We start from the raw sequence: 19,694 nt of genomic DNA, 5'->3' as shown, positions 1-19,694 counted from the left end.
CTCAGGCAAATATTCTTCTTCTTCTTTTTCTTTTTTAAATTATTATTTCAGCCCTCGAGAATAGTGAGAAACCAAACCTGTCCACCTGTGGGAAGTTCATGTTCCACTCCAGAGCTTTCAGCACTCTCAGGACAAGAAGGCAGGAAATGAGACGAGCGTAATTTAGAGACAATAACATTGTTGTAGTTGAAGCAGAAGTAAGTTCCAGTGACATTTGGAGCCGTGTGGTTTTTTACATGGTTTGGTTTCTCTATCCCTCTAGATACAGATATAACTCTATATCTATCGATAGAGGTACATATAGATTCTCCTCCTCCTGTGGCTCCGCCCTCTCACATCCGACGCCTCAGCTGCGGTCGCGGTGTTTATCTTTCGCCCCCCCCCCCCCAACCCCTCTCATCTCGTCTCTCTGCGCGGATCGGTCGGCGATGTTGACTCTGATGCTGCTGCTGCTCTCTCACAGTGAGCCCCTGACACACACACACACACACACACACACACACACACACACACACACACACACACACACACACACACACACACACACACACACACCTGAGATCTTTACACTCCAAAGAGAGAACACCAGGGTTGTACAGCTACTGCGGCATTTAGCTTTCAACTCTTGCCATGTGTTGACCTTTCACCAGCGACTTTTTCCTTCTTTGCTTCTTTTTTTGGCTGCCGGACCGCTCTGTGCCGTCAGCCTGATTAGCTTCTCTCATGAATGAGCAGCAGTTGAAGGGTATTCTCTCATTACAGCCAGGTGGTGGAGAGTGAGGAGGGTTTAGCAGGAGGTTCCCTGCCCTCCCTGAAATAAAGGCTGCCTCAGTAATCACGAAGGCCGCTGTTAACGGGAAATGCTCGGGCAGCACATCCGGATCGGCATTTATTGCAAAACGCTTTGAACATGGTTCCTTAAATTTGGACTAACGTTGGAGTTCAGTTGATGATTCATGCATTCTTCCTGAGAAGTCAAACGCCTCATAGATCTTGGAAATGTTTTTCTCTCTTTGCCCCCTTCAGTGAGACTCATCCTGCCGAAGCCCAGCCAGGCCATGTCAGCGCCCTGACCAGCAAGATGTGAGTGAGCAGCACGGCCAGCCTCAGCCAAGATGCAGCAGCGACTTTTAAAGCTGCTTCCATCAACTCATCTTTATTCCTGTCCTGATTGGTGAGAGTGTTTCAGTCAGGAGTCACACCTCACAGACTTTGATTCACACCATCGTTAGAACGGTTTGACAAACGAGAGATTGTGATTGCGACACGAACCGCTGCTCTGAAGCAAGCATAACTTCAGAGTCCTAAACAGACGGAGTGGGTCCACCATTGCCATGAGCTCAATGTGTTGAGTGACACGTGTAGTTATCTACGCAGTGCTGGTTCTCACTCTGCGTCTCTAAATCTTCTGTGATAATGATCCTTTTCTAAATCCGCCACAGATGAGCTGCTTCCTGTCCCATCTGATAAATTCACATTCTCCTCCTCCTGTGGCTCCGCCCTCTCACATCGACGCCTCAGCTGCGGTCGCCGTGTTTATCTTTCGCCCCCCCCTCCTCTCGTCTCTCTGCAGGGATCGGTCCACGATGTTGACTCTGCTGCTGCTGCTCTCTCACGGTGAGCCCCCAACCTGACACACGTGGCCCCTGGCTCAGTTGTTGCGAGTGCACGAGCTCTTCGGGGTTGCCGTCCACCCGAGTCTCTGCCGAGTCGATCAGCATCACCTCTGAATCCCCGGCCACGCTGCGTTTTGAAGAGTTAACTGGCTCTTCAGGACGGACTTCATATTTGGCTTCATTTTCCGCCTTTTCTTAATCTCAGAGGCAACAAGCGAGCGGGGATCACCGTGCGATAGAAAAAGTGGATGACGAGGAATCCCGTGTACTGTACGACACAGGCGTCCCTCAGATTCATTGTGTTGGACTGTATTTCCCCTGTGTGGCTCATGTTGGCAGAACTGTAAATGAAAACCTTCCATTCTCCTCGAGCGTCAGTTGTCAAGCCGCTCCGCCGCTCCGCAAACACAGTCCCGCTTCAGAAGCATCGTATGTTTCGGGACAGCGCTGCTGCTGCTGCTGATAAATACAAACATATTCAGGCAGCAGCCACGAATGTCGCAGAACTGTTTGTGGAAATCAAACCCCTACAGGCAGCAAGAAGAAATGCATTTTGTACATTCCTTCTAAATTCCTGCGACTACACATGTTCAATAACTGGAGCACAATATGTATCAAACCCATGTTTAACAAGTATTTTTGAACAAAAACAGATTTTATTCAGTGTATTTATAAAAGAAGGCTCGATTGTAGTAAACATTTATGAGCACGGTGCGAGTCATAAGAACGTGGAGGTTCTCGGCGGTCCAGTTCATCACATTCTCCAAGATTACATTTGTGCGGATCAGAATTTAGAACCAGGAAGCGTGGTGGAAGATGATCGTCGTTGGCCATTCAGGAGAAACGACAACAGAAAAAAAAACCTTGCAATACAATTTCTCTGATTTTCTGCCACCAGGTGTTCTGTGCTTGGCCGCCGCGGACCTTCCGTGGCAGGATCAGCTGTGCTGCGAGTCACCGCCAGCCCACCGCGCTGCGGAGGGCGAGCGCGACGTGCACGTGGCCGAGGGGAACGGCTCCGCGCCAAGCGTCCCACCTCGCTGCAGCTACAGGAACTCCCCGAGCAGCCCGTGGCCAGAGGAAGCCTCTGCTGGTGAGAGTTTGCAGGTGCACTGCTGGGTGTGTGACACTCCTCCCGCTCCCGCCTTGTCCTGGTGAAACTCTTGCCTTTCTCCGCTGCAGAAATGCGATCCGAGGATATAAACCCGATCTTGTGTATTTTGATTTCGAGAAATCACAAAAAACAAATGACATTAACTGATACTAAAAATAGGTTGCTGCATTGTCAGTCCATGGTCATGAAAATAGAAGGGGGTCCCATGTTGCTGAAGTGTTTGCCCACCAGCCTGTGTTGAAAGACAGTATTGACAAGGACTTAGTCACACATAATTGGTATTTAGTCCCAAATGAAAATCTCCTTCTTGATGAACAATAAACATGGTTGTTTTGCATCGCCTGATAATGTGTGAAACCATCGCAGGATGAAAACTGCGGCAGTGGGAGCTTTAGAAACAACGTCCAGGTGCATATCAACAGCTCCCTCGCCCTCTCCGGATGACAGTACAATCACTTTTGTAAAAGCGTTGCATCTCATCATTTATTTATTTATTTATTTGTAGTTTTCAGGTTTGGGCTGCATTCGCTGTGCTGCAGATTGTTGCTTTTGAAAAGTCCGACGGTGCAGCAGCCGGTCAGGCTGTGCAGCGCCGCCGAGTTCACGCAGTTCGTTGTCGTTTAAACAATGAGCAGGACGGCATCAGAGAACACGAGCGGAATAACCGCATTAACCGGCAGCCACCGTCGGCGTGGACTCCTCACTGATGGAGTCGCCCCCGGCGGTGGGCGGCTGGCTCATTACACTGTGATGGCCGAGCGGGCCGAGCCTGAGGATCATGCTGCTTCCGCACTTCCAGCCCATCACCGATTCCTAGCAAGACAGCAGCGAGCTGGCGTGAAGGTCGTTTAGTTTAAAATACAGGGAAAAGTCACTCCGTGGTGCTTCCTCACGCCAGCCACATTTCCTGCGTGGCGTCGCAGAGGCGTCATGGGGAGGTGAGGAGGATTTGTTTGCCCTGCATGGATCACCGTGACAGATCCGGATCAATAGTGATTAGACGAAGCCTTTGCAGATTTGTGTCCGAGGGGCCGTAATCAAACAGGTTGCTCCTCTCGTCACGATTCACCCACAGCGGCCGTCATCGCATCCCAGTGACTCTGTTCGTCAGTCACGCCTTTCTGTCTTAACGTCTATTTGCCAACAAAAGAACAAAAAAATAAGAGAATGTGTGTTTAATCAGGTGACGGACCGCTCGCTCATCACGAGTTCCCATAGAATGACAGGTTCAGGTGTTTGTTATTATCATCCGCACATTAAATCCATGTCATTTTTCTACAAAACAATGGTCACTACCTGTAAGCAAGGACTCTGTTCAGCAACACACACGCAAATACCAAAAACAAATGCCGTCGTTTGAGGTCAAAGGAAACTAAAAAGCAGTAGATATTGATATGAAAACACAGTGTAGTGCAAAGGAAACCTTCACGCCAGCGGAGGCCCTGAAAGATCAGAGAAAGACTTCCTGGATCATCGAGCTGATGGCATCACATTCCCTCACATTGACCTGCATGTGTTGTGTGTGGGATGTTTTGGATTTAGCTACATTTTATCACTGTGGTTTTCCACATATGTACATCTACTGTATGTCTATATGAATATGTTGCTATTATGCATACTAGACTCCAGTTGAGCAGCCTCACAAGCTTCTGGTTCAACCCACTGTTGGACCCGAGACGTTGAGGAGAGTCAATTTAGCTTGATTTGAGGCCACTGAAAAAATAAAAGAAGTCATTTGAATGTAACTGATTACTCCTCCGTAGAGTTGCAGTCAAACGCAGGCTCCGTCATCACACTTCCGCTTGCGGCCGCAACGTCTCCCGGTTCGGGTGCAGATCAGAGACTCGGTTCTCAGAATACAGAGCGGCGCTGCCTTCTCAGAAGCCCCCCCGAGGAGGTCACTCGCAGGAAGCCGGAACGCTAACATGCAAATGTGATTTCTCACCAGGCACCTGTTTGGACATTCTGTGCACAGTGGACGAAGAGTGGCAGAATTTAATGTGCGACCTTCAGACCCGCCGTCCACCGGCAGCCGGGCCCGAGGTCGGACTCGTGGCCGTCAGCCTGCAGCGTCTGCCGTGAGTGTGGAGCCGCGTCAATGAGTTGTGTTCACTCTGATCCCAGACATTCCTCACTGCTAGGAAGTGTGTGTGGGGGGGGGGTATTTAAGCACGCTGCTCGTGTTCACTTTGACCATCAGAAGGGAAGCTGATCTAACGGGCCCTTGATAAGAGCTGCCAGGTGTCTGGCTGCTCTGCTGCTGGTGCTGCTAGGATTTCAAATGTGCAGTGAAGGCCGGCGGCCTGCAGGCTTCCGCTAATCTGACAAAGTTCTGCAGCTGGGAGGAGTTTCCAATCTACGATGCAGCGCCACGCCAACACAGGACTGGTGCCGTTGGACCCGTCTTCAGTGGTCTTTGTTCTGTTTTATTGCAGGTCCCAGGATGAGAACTCACAGGGGGCCGGGAGCGCCGGGAGCGCCGCACCGGACAATCCTGTGGTCTGCGAGCTCGAGGATTCCTTCACGTGCAGCGTCGCCCTCGACGACCCCGCGGGTTCCGCCACGACGGTCGCGGTCAGCATCTCTGGCTCCGTGGTTCCGCCCGTCCTGCTCACAATTCCTGCCCGGCCCGGTGAGTGGCAGGACTCACTTTACCCTCGTTTGTGAAGGTTCTCTCCGTTACTGAGAGGTCAGGTGACCTGACAACTTATTTATTTTTGCTTTTTCTGGAGGGTTAATGATTAATTATACATCACACTATGCATTTGATATTTTGTTTTGGCAGCATCTGAACGGGTCGGCAAATATAAGCTTCATAGCGTCAGCAAACTATATTTCCATCAAAGATTGTGTGATTCCAAGTGTTTCTGTATTGTACACGTATGAGCCAACAAACTAAACTAATCACAGCCAATGGATTTCAGGTCCACAATATAAAAGGCTTTTATTTTCATGTCGTCTTAACTCCCCCAAAACAAAGAAGCAACGTGAAGATAATGTCCTCGCAATGTTTGTTATGTACTTCGAAAAATTCGAAAACATAAACAAAAGTAAACCATTTTCCCTGGATGGAGTCACTCCAACTGTCAACCATTGGCATGAATACTGTAAGAATGCATTGTTGATTATACTTCCTTATGGTAACTCTTCCAAGTGTGTTACAGTGAGTCTTCCCAGCCTCGTCCTTTTTCAAAGTCTCTGCATTACCGGCAGGTTTTACAGTAATTTCGGGCTGGCGTGGCGCTGGCGTGGCGCTGGCAGCTCCTCAGCGTGCGACACAACAGCCGTTTCCAATCTTTGGCTTCAAAGTGATGAGGCAGGCGGATCAGCAGACAGACTTTTATTCAACTGCAACTGGCAGCCGTGACTCTCACGCTCGGTGTGTGTCGTGTGTTTCACACAGTGATGGACAAACAGTTCATTCATTCTTCAGTAGACCTTCTTTTCTTCTTTGTCTTCTTCTTTCAACATTTTTCTGCTCCGTTCTGGTGAAAGACAGAAACTGCATGTAGAAATAAAATATGTATAGTTGGATAAACTTTTACTGAGAATAAAACCCACAATATTCTTATAACCAAGGTAAACGCATTGAGCTGAATGATGCGTAGCTGGCTGGAGTAAAATAAAAAAAACACTTGTAAGTCTTTGTTTTTCATTAGCTTCAAGCTCGCAATATGCTCTACAATAATGATTATCTGAAATGGAGTTAAAAGCAGTGGCTGCTAATGCCACCTTCATATATTTTAGCATTTTATAGATCGTATATAATAAAACACAGATCCATAGGCGCTGTTGAGGCAAAGTTCATCTCCCGCAGATGTAAACAATCGGCTACAAACCAAAGAATGATCCTCGGATCCTCGCAGGTTGGGTCTGCTTGTTAATGTTAATGTGATCTGGAGTTAGACGGCCTCCACCTGTTGTATCGTTTGCCTCCCTGTTGATTGAGATGTTGCCTTTCCTCTCGACAGTCAAGCCGAGTCCTCCGGTCAACCTGTCACACGTCCAGACCGTCGACGCCGAGCTCATTTTACAGTGGCACAGCCCACCGCACTCCAACATCGGCCCGCTGAGATACGAGCTCCGCTATTCTGCCAACGCCACGCATCCGAGCTGGCAGGTAAAACCGAGCAGTGGTGGGGAACCTCTGTCCACAGCATCGCTGCACTACAAGCCCGCACTGATGCTGATACCCGATCATTCAGAAAGTTTGCCTCCACGGCGTAACACAATTTCCATCTCCTTGGAAACGAGACCTCACTCTGGTTTGGGAGCGAGCCCCTTTGTGACGTCACAAATGCTCGGTCCAGGTTGTTGACGGTACCAACGTTCAGGTGTTTTTTTGCCTCCTACTAATCACGTGCAAAGGTCCACAAAAACTGAAAGAAATGATCATTAATGGTTCAAGGCTGCTGTGGTGGAGTTCAGAGTGAAGAACAATGATCCGAAAATGGCAACTTTAAAGAAAAACACATTTATCGGACTGCATATAGAAACTATTAGAAGGTAAAAGTCAACTGAAAATTTGAACTTTCAAATTTATAAGAAAAGCATCTTGTCAAAACCACCAAAAGTCCATTATGTCAATTTCATGAATCCTCTGCAGTTGGGCTTCTTTTCAAAGACTTTTTCAGTTTTCTAGGAGAACAGAAACCCGTTATTGGTACCTTGCCTTCACATTCAAGCTGCAAAGGGCACCTCAAAATTAAAATAAAGCAAGTCATGACTTATTTGACCTGGGGAATGCGCATTTGATTTATAACACAAGGCGTGTGCTAAACCCAGACATCCACACACACTTCCAGAGAGGTGATGCAGTGTTTATTCAGTCACCATGCAGACATTTGGGCTTTGAAAGGCCTCATACAGTGAAGGTATCCTGCACAGTGCACTCAGTGTCCCCACACACACACACACACACACACACACACACACACACACACACACACACACACACACACACACACACACACACACACACACACACACACACACACACACTCCAGGCTGATGGGAAATCCCAGAAGGAAATTTTTGCTGCTCCTGCTTTGCTTTGCTCCTGAGTGCACGTGGCTGTGCACTGATTCCCTCTCTGCTGTCTGCAGGTGGCGTCTTCACTCACAGAGGCACGGTTGGTTCTGGATCTGAAGCCTGAATTGGACTACAGCATCCAGGTTCGCTGCTCCACCCTGGGCGCTCGGCCGCTGTGGAGCGACTGGAGTGAGAGTTACCACATCAAGCTGTACGGTGAGGAAACCGCCGGCACTACTCTTACATACATGTACATACATTCAGTTTTAGGTGATTATATTTATCAGGTTTAATCAATCCCTCAGGTCTTTAGAAATGAATTTGATCAATAAGCAAGAATGTCAGAAAACTGACATTCACCATTCAGCCTTTTGTACGTATGAACGTTCCCGGAGCGTCAGCGCCATTCAGCCAATGTTGACTGTGGTGAAGGAAATCCTTCAATAAGAAAATGCCAAAGTCTCAATGCAGTGCTGAGCTGCAGCATGGACAAAGCCTGTGGACTGAGCACAGGTGGGGGTGTTTGACTCTTAATAGAGAACCTCTCCTCGTGGTCGCAGCTCAGCCGTTATTCTCCACGCATGAAATCCCATTTCAATTATCTGCAGCTGAGATTTATGCTGATGCTGCACTATTAACACACCGCCAGCTAATTAGCCCGAGTCGTTTTAAGGAGGAGCTTGTGTCACTGACAATAGACACCGGTAAGAAGGTCGTCCTCAAGGTTAATGCAAAGCTACAAATCACAGTGAGAAACAGTTGATGGGAAGTCTCTTCCAGGAGCTGAACGTAACAACGGCCGTTTGAGACACAGGGTCACAATCTGAACACAATCTGAACAGAATCCATTTGATGCTATAACACAGTTCTGGAGAATATACACACGTATGTTTGCAGTGTTTTCTCTGCAGCATCAGACTGTAATTGAGTCAGTCGTGAATGTTAACAACACAGCAGCTGATTGTTTGGATTTCATTTCGTGTTGTTGTGTAGTTCACAAGTGCAGAGCCACATGATGGTACTGAAGGGTTAGGGTTAGGTACTGAAGGGTTAGGGGTATGTACTGAAGGGTTAGGGTTGGGTACTGAAGGGTAAGGGTTAGGTACTGAAGGGTTAGGGTTAGGTACTGAAGGGTTAGGGGAGGTACTGAAGGGTTAGGGGGAGGTACTGAAGGGTTAGGGGGAAGGTACTGCAGGGTTAGGGTAGGGTACTGAAGGGTTAGGGTAGGGTACTGAAGGGTTAGGGGGAGGTACTGAAGGGTTAGGGGAGGTACTGAAGGGTTAGGGGAGGTACTGAAGGGTTAGGGTAGGGTACTGAAGGGTTAGGGGGAGGTACTGAAGGGTTAGGGGGAGGTACTGAAGGGTTAGGGGAAGGTACTGAAGGGTTAGGGGGAGGTACTGAAGGGTTAGGGGGAGGTACTGAAGGGTTAGGGTTAGGTACTGAAGGTTTCTTAAAGCTTTCCATTCCCTCTTCTGTTGAGCCGTTGTTTGTGCCGACTTGCTGGCTGACGCCACCCAGTTCTCAGGCAGGAAAGACGCGTTTCCCCACAAAGAGTCAAACACTGCATGCGTCAAACTGTCGCCCCGCAGCCGTCAGCTACGTCCCGGAGAAGGTGGTGGTGCGGCCCGGCGAGAACGTCACCGTCTACTGCGTGTTCAACGACCACGAGCTCAACGCCAGCGCGGCCGTGTGGAAGCTCAACATCGAGCAGACCATCCACCGCAGCCAGTACCGGTCCATCAACCGGCGGGTGAGGCGCCGACCGCAGCTGCAAGCGTGATCCGCTCCGTGTCCAAACGTGTTGTGCTGAGCTGTATGTCTGGAACAGGTGAGCCAGATCACGGTGCGTCCCTCCGAGACCCAGCTGGAGGACATGCTGCAGTGCACGCAGGATTGGCGCCACCCTTACAGCCACATCTACGTGGACGGTGAGTACCTGCAGCGGTTGGGACTCATGCACATCTGCCGACGTAATTCATGTGCGAGAAAGAAGTCTGAAAGTGATGAGTCAGAGGTGGGAAAAGTCTTCACATTCTGTACTAAAAATAAAAGCACTGATTCACCTCCTTGGCTCAGGTAAAAGTGAGAAAGTACAGCATGTTTTTCCAATGCCAGAAGTAGAAAGTGCAGATATCTGTGTATAAATGTAGAGAGTAAAAGTAAAAAAAAGTTCAAGTGAAGTACAGATACCTGAAGAATCTACTCGAGTACAGTAAGAAGTATTTGTACTTTGTTACTTCCCACCTCTGCTAGGAGTGATTTTTCTTTGCACAATGGCAGAACGACGGCGTCGTTGTGGCAAAGCAACACACAAACATTTGTGAGGACAACTTTTCTTTTCTCTCCCTCTCGTGTTGCTGCTGCTGCTGCTGCTGCAGGAGCTTTCGTCGACATAGAATGTAAAACCAATGGCAATATAGACGCTATGGACTGCAGCTGGAATAACACACGGTGGACTGAGACCAATTTCAGATACAGGTGAACAATCCGTTTGCTTTTAACGACACTGTCAGATGTGTTGTGTTGTGTTACTGAGGTCTGGAGCGGACCGCACCTCCAGTCGACACGCCCAGGAAATGGTTGAACGAGCTGCTGACTGCTGCTTCTGATCCTAGAACAATACCAAAGATCCTGTCCAGATGTCTTTCCTTTGAATCACTGAACAATTGTATGTATATTGTGACCTGAGTTGAGCTGCACTACCAGCCCACGTTAACCTGCTTTCCCTTCCCTTCTTCGCTTACAAAAAGAGATTAAACGGCTCGTTTGGATTTAGTTTGGTGGCGTTAGTCACCGTTGGCTGCAACAACAGTGTCCAGACCAGTCTGAGGCCACGTCACTCAGAGCAAAATGCAGACGTAGAAAAGAAAACCCTGTTTAAGAGTAAGAATTTTTTTTCTTAGTCTCTGGTTTTGAATCGGCCTCGTCACTCATTGGTAAGCCTACACCTGTTTTTCCAATGAGTCATTGCAGTTTGTGTGTCGTAACCCGACTGACATCCCAGTATTTCCAAGACTTTCCTATTTTACCACCGGCACTGTCCCGACCGCTTAGCATTCCCTACGTTCTTTGGATGGATTCAAGTAAAGAACCATCTTCAGTGTTTTCACAGATAAAGATTATTTTCTTCACAAAATCAAACTGGGAAAAAAAATGCTTGTCCTATGAAGCTTTTGTATGTCGTCGCCGTTTCCCCATCCTCACAACTGATGGTACAGCTGCAGCAATGAAGGCTGCTTGTGATGCAACTTGACTTGAAAGGAAGTCTCATTTTGCAGAGACCATCTATACTGCTGAGGCTTGTGGCTAAGGGTCAAGGGTCAAGACGGAAGGTGCAGGACTATAATAGGCCTGGACGTGCATTCCAAAGTGTTGTTCACAGCCAAGCTGGGCCTGCTTCAAACTGTCAGACACTCAGTTTGAGGCCATATTTCAGAAAAAAGCATTTGCATCAAAATGTAATCAGGTGGTACCAAATCTGGCAGTGACACTCGTGGAATAATATTTCTCAAATAACGTCCTCTGCCATCCAGCAACATCCCGTCAACACGTGTGATGACTGTTTGCTTCTGCCGGCAGGTGGGCTAACGTACAGTGCGATGAGATGCAAGAGGAGGAGCAGAGGGGACGGCCGGGGGGGAAGGTGCAGGAGGACAAACCCGAGGACAAACGGTCCTGCCACCAGGTCGGCTTCAGGAAGACGTGCACCATAAAGAACCTGAGCATGAACTGCTACAAGCTGTGGCTGGAGGTGCCGTCGCCACTGGGCCCCATCCTGTCCAAGCCCATCTACCTGATGCCCAGAGACCAAGGTGAGGATCAGCCTGGTCTGGCTGCAGTCCAATGAAACACAGAACAGGAGATGCTTTTCGTGATCATAAGTCCTGTAAAGTTTCATATGAATCATAAAAGTGTCTTTTAGCATCATTTTGTCATTGACGTTGAAAAGAAAAATCCTGACTAAAGATGTAGAAGTCGGACCTTTTTAGGCATATTCAACAATCAGTCCTACACAACGCAATGGAGTTTCAATGGTCAACAGGAGTAGAGAGTTACCTTAACATTGTGCTGGGAGTTGTTTTGATGATTCGGACGGGCAAAGGTGCGGACAGCATGAACTCGTGTCCTGTTGTCTCGTTAATTCCTCCATCTGTGCGTTGCAGTGAAGCCCCACCCACCCACCAATGTGACGGCGGTCAGCCACAGCAGCGGCGTCCTGGAGGTCACATGGAAGCCTCCATCGCTGCCCGACAAGGGGCTCCAGTGCCAGTTTCGCTACCACTCACCCACCACTGTGAGAGCTCAGCCCGACTGGACGGTGAGCCTGTTACACTGCTGTCATTAGGAAAGAAAAAAGAAGCAAAAAACAAACTGGATCATGCCAGCAAAAGATTTTTATTATTATTAATTTTTTCAAAGCAATAGACACACAAACAATCACCAGGACCACAATGTTTTTCAGTTCCAAAAAAAGCACCATGAGTTTAATGAAAAGAGTGTTCTGCTTTTAAGAGGTTCCTTCATGTGGACTCACAGGAACAAATATAAAAGCGTTCAGGCCTGTTTGGTAATCATGTCTGCTGGGATGTTGCCATGACCCGATGTCATTTCTGCTCTCGGCTTGGAAAAAAAAAAACAACCCAAAAAAACGGGGAAATTGGATGATGGAAAAAAAAAGCCACGTAGAAAGAAAATACCCGCTTGGTTGAGTGGATTCATGGAAGCGATGGGAAATATTTCTCATTTTCTATGATAAGTTGTGGTTGCTGAGACAGAATGTCGTGCCCGCAGGTCCAGAGTCCTGTGCGGGAGTCCCGGGCGCAGGTGGCCATCCCGGCCATGTGCGGAGTGTACGTGGTGCAGGTGAGCTGCACGCACACGGAGGGCGTCGGCTACAGGAGCGAGTGGAGCGACTCCGTGTACTCCAGCCCGCACAACAGCAGAAGTACGGAAACACACCCAATCGTTTCTGGTGAACTCCGCAGGAAAGAAATCCAATATCCGAACATTTTCCATATTTCCGATTGATTTACTTTTTGTTGTACTCCAGTGGTGCCGCCTTTAAGAAAAACAACCTCCACAGTTAGCCCTCTGTTTACAGCCTCACGCTGTAGCTTCCACATGTTTGGAAGTGGGGTGGTCTGAGGAAGAGGAACAGTGGCTGTGGGGGGGCCTATCACAATCCTGGCAGAGGTGTCACTGCCCTTTGTGACATCACAAAGAGACAATTTCTAGGGCTGTGCGTTTTCGAGCACACACGTTTCTCATTTGTTAAGAGTTTAGTACATTCTACATTCGTGCCGTCAACCAACTGACGGCGGTTGAAGCTGTCAGCTGACGAGGCTCTCGGTCCCTCACGCAGCTCCTGAACGCGGCCCTGACTTCTGGAGGATTCTCCAAGACGATCCAAACGGACCTCAGACCAAGGTCACCCTGCTGTTTAAGGTACAAACCATCCACCCAAATCAAAACTCTTCAGTTTATAATGGTTCTGCTGTTAAAAACGTGTCTCTCCTCCCCCCACCCACTCTTCTACAACCCCCCTGACAGCAACTTCACATCTCAGGGCTCTCGTACTGTCTGGATGGATTTCTAATCCAGCACCGGAACTCCAGTGGCTCTGTGACAACAAAGCGGATCGAGCCGTCCTCCTCCTACAGCTTTGACTGGGACCGGATGCCCCAGACTGTGACTGTGGAGGCCTACAACAGCTTGGGGAGCTCCAGCATCAACAGCCACATGGTGCTGGACAGGCAGCCCAAACGTGCGTGAGAAAAAGAAAAAGAAAAAAACCAAGTCGTCCTTGACATTAAGATGTTTGCCATTTGGAAACTAATAGAAATCATATCAACAGACACCATTGCATCATTCACTTGAACAGGTGAACTATTCCCTTAAGATTTTGTATTATAATATCTAATATATATTAGATTTATTTTTAGGTAAAAATTGTATTTTGATGTTCACCTACTGATACAATTAAATTCTCAGCCCATTGCAAAGAGGAAAAAAATAACAGTTGTAAGAACAACTTAAAGGATTGTTTTTAGTGTGTGCTTCTATTGGACTCAAGTTACAATGAGTTGCAGAAAAAATCTTAGTAAAAAAAGAGTTTGGATAAACTCTTATTTAACGCAGTTACAACCTCGAAGAGCCCGAGTCACTCGGAACTCAATACGCAGCAAGTGTGAGCTACAGCTGCCCGATGACGTTTCCTCAATGTTGATTCCATTTCTGAAGGGGTTTGGGGGAGTGAACCCAAGCCCCAAATTAAAAAGTGACCTACAAGTTTCCTGAAAATACATTTCTCACATCGACACGACGAGAACCGCATGAGAAGATCTTGGATTTTAACCATTTTTCAGAAACCCGTTTCCTCTGCAAAAAACAACGAAATGCATCAATCTCTCTTCAACCATGTATAAAAGGAGATGTTCCCGGAAGCCTTCTTTTTTAATTTTTTTTGTAATGCAAGCGTTTTCACGAAAGCCGAGCGTACTTGCAACCCGGGGACGCTAATGGTCGTCCATTAGGTGAGGACACCGGCGGCCCGTCAGAGCCGCTGCCGTCATTACCCGCACGCAGACAAGTGCACACTTTTGGCAGCATTCAATTTTGGGTTATGAAAGCAGAGAAAAGGCCGTGTAATACTTGTTTAAAAGCAACTTTCTGGAAAACAGTGACTGGAACTTGATCAGTAGTTTTTTGTTTGTGTGTTTTGGCGTTCCGAGAACCTGAGACCGGACAAACGATCCAAAAACAACCACGTCGCTCACGTAAGGTGTTTTTATTCAGAGCCAATCTTCTCCTGTGTGTCACAGAGGTGGGGAAGTAACTTTGTTACAGAAGTGGATCATGTTGTAGAGAGACATTATCCAAGACCGGAGAAAAATAAAAATGTAGGAAATGACACGTAAACATCCCATAATGGTCGTAACTGCCACTGATGACAGTTTGGTTGTGCTGCAGTTGAAAAAAAACACAAAACTATCGTATTGAGAGTCGCAAAGCTGTGAAAAATTGTCCTGATAATCATGCGACACCTCTGCTCAGTTCACATTATTCTGTCACAACTTTTATTTTTTGGCAAAATGATCCAAAAAAAAAAAGGAACGCTTTCATTAAATGCAAGTAAAGGAGTTCAGTACTTTTACCAGAGTATTTTTTTCTTCACACTAGCACCTGTACTTTTACCCAAGTACAGAATATGAATACATTTGCCCCCCTGCGGTGCTGCAGGCCGCTGCGTGCGCTCCTTCAGCGTGCGGGTCGTCAACAGCACCTGCGTGTCCCTGACCTGGACCCTGTTGGAAAACAGCTCCGTGCCGCAGTTCATGGTGGTCCAGTGGTCCCCGCGGAGGCACCAGGGCTCCGGCCACCACCACAGGCTCCAGGGCGGAGACACGTGGGCCCGGCTGCCCTACACCGACAGCCCCGCCTACCTGACAGGTAACGCCGCCTCCGCCCTGCACTTCCTGTTGTCGTTTGTACCCGAACTGAGACTGAAGGACGGCGTCTCGCCACCGCAGGGGGTTTCTTTGCTTCCGACGACTACAACTACTACCTGTACCCCGTGTTTGCAGACGGAGAGGGCGAGCCCGTGTTCGCCACAGGTAGGCACAGGAGGCCATTTGGCTAGGTTTTTTATTTATTTTTTTTTATTTTTTTTTTTTTTAAAGGTGGTTTTCTATCATTGCAGCCAAAGGAGGAGACGCTGCCGTCTACCAGATGCTGATGATCATCTTTTTCCTCTCCGTCGTCCTGTTGGTCACCCTCATCATCTCGCAGCACCAGTAAGAGAAGAAAAATGATCCTGCAACACGGCACTTAAAATCAAACAATGTTTGTCTATAAAAACACAAATTTACTTTAGATCATAACTGCACAATACTCAGGTTTTGGATTCCACCCACACGAGCACACGCATGAAATGACAAGTAAAGATTCACAAGGACGCTTCCTAATCACCGGGCGTGAACAATTAAAGGCTTGGCATTTAAAGGGTGACGGGGCGTAATCACACCAGCCAATGGCAGGGGAGCAGGACAGGAGGGAGGAAATACACCTGTCAGTTGGAGGGATGGAACCTGAGAAATCCTGCATTTCTCCTCAGGATGAAGAAGTTTGTGTGGAAGGAGGTGCCCGACCCCAACAAGTGCTCCTGGGCCAGAGAACTGGACTTCAGAAGGGTAAAAAAAAAAAAAAAAAAAAAAGAAAAACGCAATATGTGAGAGAAGGTGTAAAAGCAGCAATAGGAAAATGAGTTATTTTCTTTGTGGTAAAAGCGAGATGTGCTGGTTTCCCTTCACATCTTCACCGGCCGGTGCAGTTCTTAGTTTTAAAGACCAAACGCAGATACAGGAACCTCTTTCATCAGCGTCAAGAAAGCAGTTTAGAGTATTTGTCTCATGTGTGATAATGTCACATCATTATTGGGGCTGTAAAGTCATTACTTTTTTATTACGCTCTGAATTTTCATAGTTAACTGCGATAAATCGCGTTTTGACCTGTTCAGAATTCTGTTATTTTTCCTTCTTATGTCCATTCAGTCCATTGAAGAGGAGCTCTCATGTAAAGCAATTCTTGCGTGTCTTAATTGGGAACCAAATGAACACAAAGCAGGGATTTCCTTCCTGATTTTTTTATATTATTCCTTTCAAAACATTAGCATCCAGACCCAGTAGACTGGTCTAGATGCTAATGTTAGCAGGATGCATTGTGGAAAGACAGCACTATTGCTGTGTCTCAATTCAGGCTCTGCATCCTTGAAGTGCGCATTTTGAAAGGAAGTGGCGTCATTGCACTGCACGAAGGCTCCTCCCACTTCCCAAGGGTCCTTAGGACGCTCAAAATGCGCACTCGGAATGCGCCCTTGTTTTTTTTCGTTCCAAAAATTCAATTACATGTTTCCATACGTTTTTCCAGGTGGACCCTCTTGACCACATGTTCCGTCCTGCCCACGGCCTCCCAGCCTGGCCGCTGCTGCTGCCGCCGCCGCCGCCTGAAAACATCTCCAAATTGGTCATCGTGGTCAAGGTGGACCCGTCAGTGCCGAACGTAGACGTGGTCCAAGACCCCGTCCCTGCAGACCCGGCCGACTCCGAGGCCGACCGCCCTCAGCCACTTCCTGGTGCGGAGCCTCCGTTTGTGCTCGACCTGGACGCTTTGACCAGTTTCAATCCAGGAGTCTCGGAGGAGAACTCGGCCCAGTCTTTGGTCACCTATGCCACTGTGCTGCCGCGCAATCCGCAGCAGCAGCAGCAGCTGCAGCTGCTGCAGCGCTACAAGGACGGCAGCGGCAGCAGCAGCTCCAGCGACGAGGGAAACTTCTCGGCCAACAACTCGGACATCTCGGGGTCGTTCCCCGGCGGCCTGTGGGAGCTGGACGACCCGCGGCGCTCATGCTCCTTCAACTCCGTGGAGCAGCTGTCGGAGCAGGAGGACGAGGGCGGAGTCAGGGGGGAGAAGGGCTTGTTCTACCTGGGGGTGGAGAGCGAGGAAGAGGAGGAGGAGGAGGATCAGACGGACGCCGAGCTGCTGAAAAAGGTCCCGGGCAGGGAGGGACGTCCTGCCGAGTCGCACCCTTTGCTGCAGGTGGAGAACTCCAGCGAGTCACCGCCGGCACCGCAGGCGCAGGCATCCGCGTACGGCTTCTCTCAGTTTTACCTGCCTCAGTTCACAACTCGGACGCAAGATGGCGAACCCCAGCCGTGACCTTCGACTCCTCACGGGTCACGACAATGTGCACCGTTTGACGAGTCGTTAGTCGTGTACCAAAGCAGACTTGCGAAATGTTCCCTCAGGTGTTGGTCCAGTTCGAAGATTGTGAAGTAAAAAAAAATAAACGGGGAAAAAAAAAAAATACCTCAGCGTACGTTGCAAAATGATGCTCATCAGTGCTGCTATTGTTGTTCTGGGGGGGGGGGAGAGAGCCCACATGTGGGAACAAGCCTCATCGGCAGGCCTCTTTCTTTCTTTCTTGCTTTCTTTGGGGGCTTTCACACCCCAGATTGTACTGTGCAGCCTTTCCTACTCTGCAATCAGCAACTATTGACTGATCAACTCCTTCTGCATTCGGCCTCAGAAAATATTCCAGGGATGATCAGAGGGGCAGTGGGACAGCAGCAGAGGAAACTCAACTGTGACTTCAAAACATCCCAGATGTGCAGCATTTTACCTTCATCGAAATGTAGCGGTGGCTATGTTCATGTGAAAAACTGTGCGTTTCTGCACAGAGGCTTGAAAATAAAGAAGCTTGAAACGTCAAATAAGGTGCACAGAAGACAACAGGAAAGAAAAAAAAGCACAAGAGCCGCACCGTTCAGGTTTTCCTCCAAGCACGTGACTTCGAAGAGAAATGCCAACATTGTATATCACACAGGAGCCGATTGTGCAACGGTTGTTTGTGAAGAAAACGTGCGAGTAACTGCAGGTGATGTGTTTTAATTGCTCGCTTGTACAACATCTGCACAGATGACCTCGCCCACCAGCCTGAAGAACGTCTTTTGTCCCTCGTGCTGTGTTTTGTGCTTTGTTACCGAGAGCCGCAATGGGTGCGTTTCCGAAAACATTTTTGTTTCGTATTCTGAAGACCTGCTGAGCAAAGTTTATGAAACCAGCGGCAATGTGGGAAAAGAAAACGCGCTCCGACTTGCATTTGTGCACCGGCTTCGCTTGAGGTGGTGTTTGTTCGGTAAGAAACAGCTTTGTTGAATTTGCGCCGGCGTACCAACCAGTTTGTGACAAATGTGATATGTTTTAGTCAATGAATGCCATGTAAGGCGTTTAAATGAAAAAAGAGAGAGAAAAGAATGTATATTTTATTCCTGTGAAGGACAGAAAAAGTAACTCTTGAAAAAAAAAAAGTTGAGGAAAACTGTCCATTATTCAGATTCTTTGTCTATTTTTCATGTTGAAATAAAGTGTTTCTTGCAAGAGTGTCTGGTTTGTGTACGCTCTGTGTGACCGCAACAAGCAAAAACGTTGATATTTCATTAACCAGCAATGGTAAAATAAGAAAAAGTTTAAAGAGTTGTAGCATATGACGGCTAATGTGGACAACTAAGGATAGGAAGTAATGTCACACAATGTATTATATTCTTATTCAAACATAAATATATACACAATAAATCCATACCGTTTATAGTGCACAGTAAAAACGAAAACATTTTTTTTTTTACACGTAAGCGTTTGATTGAGTAAGATAATTTCTCGTCATCATCCAAGTGCGTTTACATGTTCTGGCCACACGAGGGCAGAATGGCTCCACTCAGTGAGAGCAGAACGCTGCAGGAAGCTGGATCCCTCCAGGCCCTCCGTGAGGACATGATGGCGCGAGGAGCTGCAGGCGGAGACTCGACGCCATGCTTGGCTTGGTTACGGTTCCACGGACAGCGAAACGGTGCGGAAAATAGCAGCGCTCGTGTTGATATTTATGAGCTTAGAGTGACATTTGCCGAACTGCACAGAGACGTCGTCTCCAACCTGGACCGTCTCATGCAGGATTGGAAGACGATTGTTTTGGATCGAGAGGCAGACAAAATTATGTCCCGCTCAATCAAACAATTAAAAATCCAGGCATGATGTTACGTCTGGACTAGCGACCCAGTTTCCACAGAAATGTCAACTGCACACCAGTTCTCCTGCCTTCTGGTCTGGAAACCAGCAGCGCAACACGAGGTGGTGCGAGGACAGGAAGCCAGACACGTCGACGTTCATTGGACGTCTGCCGAACTCGTACGTAGTAGAGTTTTTATTATTATTATTATTTATGCCAGTGTTTGTTTTGTTTTGAATAAAAAAAAAAAAAAAAAAAGAAAGTAAGGAAAGAGAGAAATGCGACGTTTGCAGGCCTCCAAATGAAGTCACAATCCAACACTTCAATGAGCTTGTCAACAAGTAAAGTAGCTGTGAAATGTGCCTGTCGTATTCTT

The 19,694-nt window shown here is 47.9% G+C and overlaps 1 protein-coding gene across 1 annotated transcript; it reads left to right on the top strand.

The window, feature by feature from the left end:
• Window positions 1–1,585: 1,585 nt before the first annotated feature.
• Window positions 1,586–18,698, top strand: lepr (leptin receptor). Its single transcript, XM_076015955.1, has 19 exons — window positions 1,586–1,617; window positions 2,515–2,709; window positions 4,679–4,808; window positions 5,166–5,362; window positions 6,702–6,850; window positions 7,836–7,977; window positions 9,351–9,511; window positions 9,590–9,689; window positions 10,140–10,239; window positions 11,341–11,573; window positions 11,925–12,079; window positions 12,553–12,706; window positions 13,124–13,206; window positions 13,312–13,525; window positions 15,001–15,210; window positions 15,291–15,374; window positions 15,461–15,554; window positions 15,875–15,950; window positions 16,687–18,698. The coding sequence occupies exons 1-19, from the start codon at window positions 1,587–1,589 to the stop codon at window positions 17,473–17,475; spliced, it is 3,297 nt and encodes a 1,098-aa protein (XP_075872070.1). The 5' UTR covers window position 1,586; the 3' UTR covers window positions 17,476–18,698.
• The last annotated feature ends 996 nt before the right edge of the window (window positions 18,699–19,694 follow it).

The sequence above is a fragment of the Nelusetta ayraudi genome, unplaced genomic scaffold (genome assembly GCF_046127955.1).
Source record: "Nelusetta ayraudi isolate G7.1 ecotype Tasmania unplaced genomic scaffold, CSIRO-AGI_Nayr_v1 ptg000204l, whole genome shotgun sequence".
Classification (NCBI taxonomy): Eukaryota; Metazoa; Chordata; class Actinopteri; order Tetraodontiformes; family Monacanthidae; genus Nelusetta; species Nelusetta ayraudi.
This window is presented reverse-complemented; position numbering and strand designations above follow the sequence as displayed.

Excerpts from the sequence above, each read along its gene's own strand:
- lepr (XM_076015955.1), top strand. The coding sequence starts at position 1,587 with ATGTTGACTCTGCTGCTGCTGCTCTCTCACG. Across the intron at positions 9,690-10,139 it reads CAGCCACATCTACGTGGACG|GAGCTTTCGTCGACATAGAA; the intron begins GTGAGTACCTGC and ends CTGCTGCTGCAG. Across the intron at positions 12,080-12,552 it reads GAGCTCAGCCCGACTGGACG|GTCCAGAGTCCTGTGCGGGA; the intron begins GTGAGCCTGTTA and ends TCGTGCCCGCAG.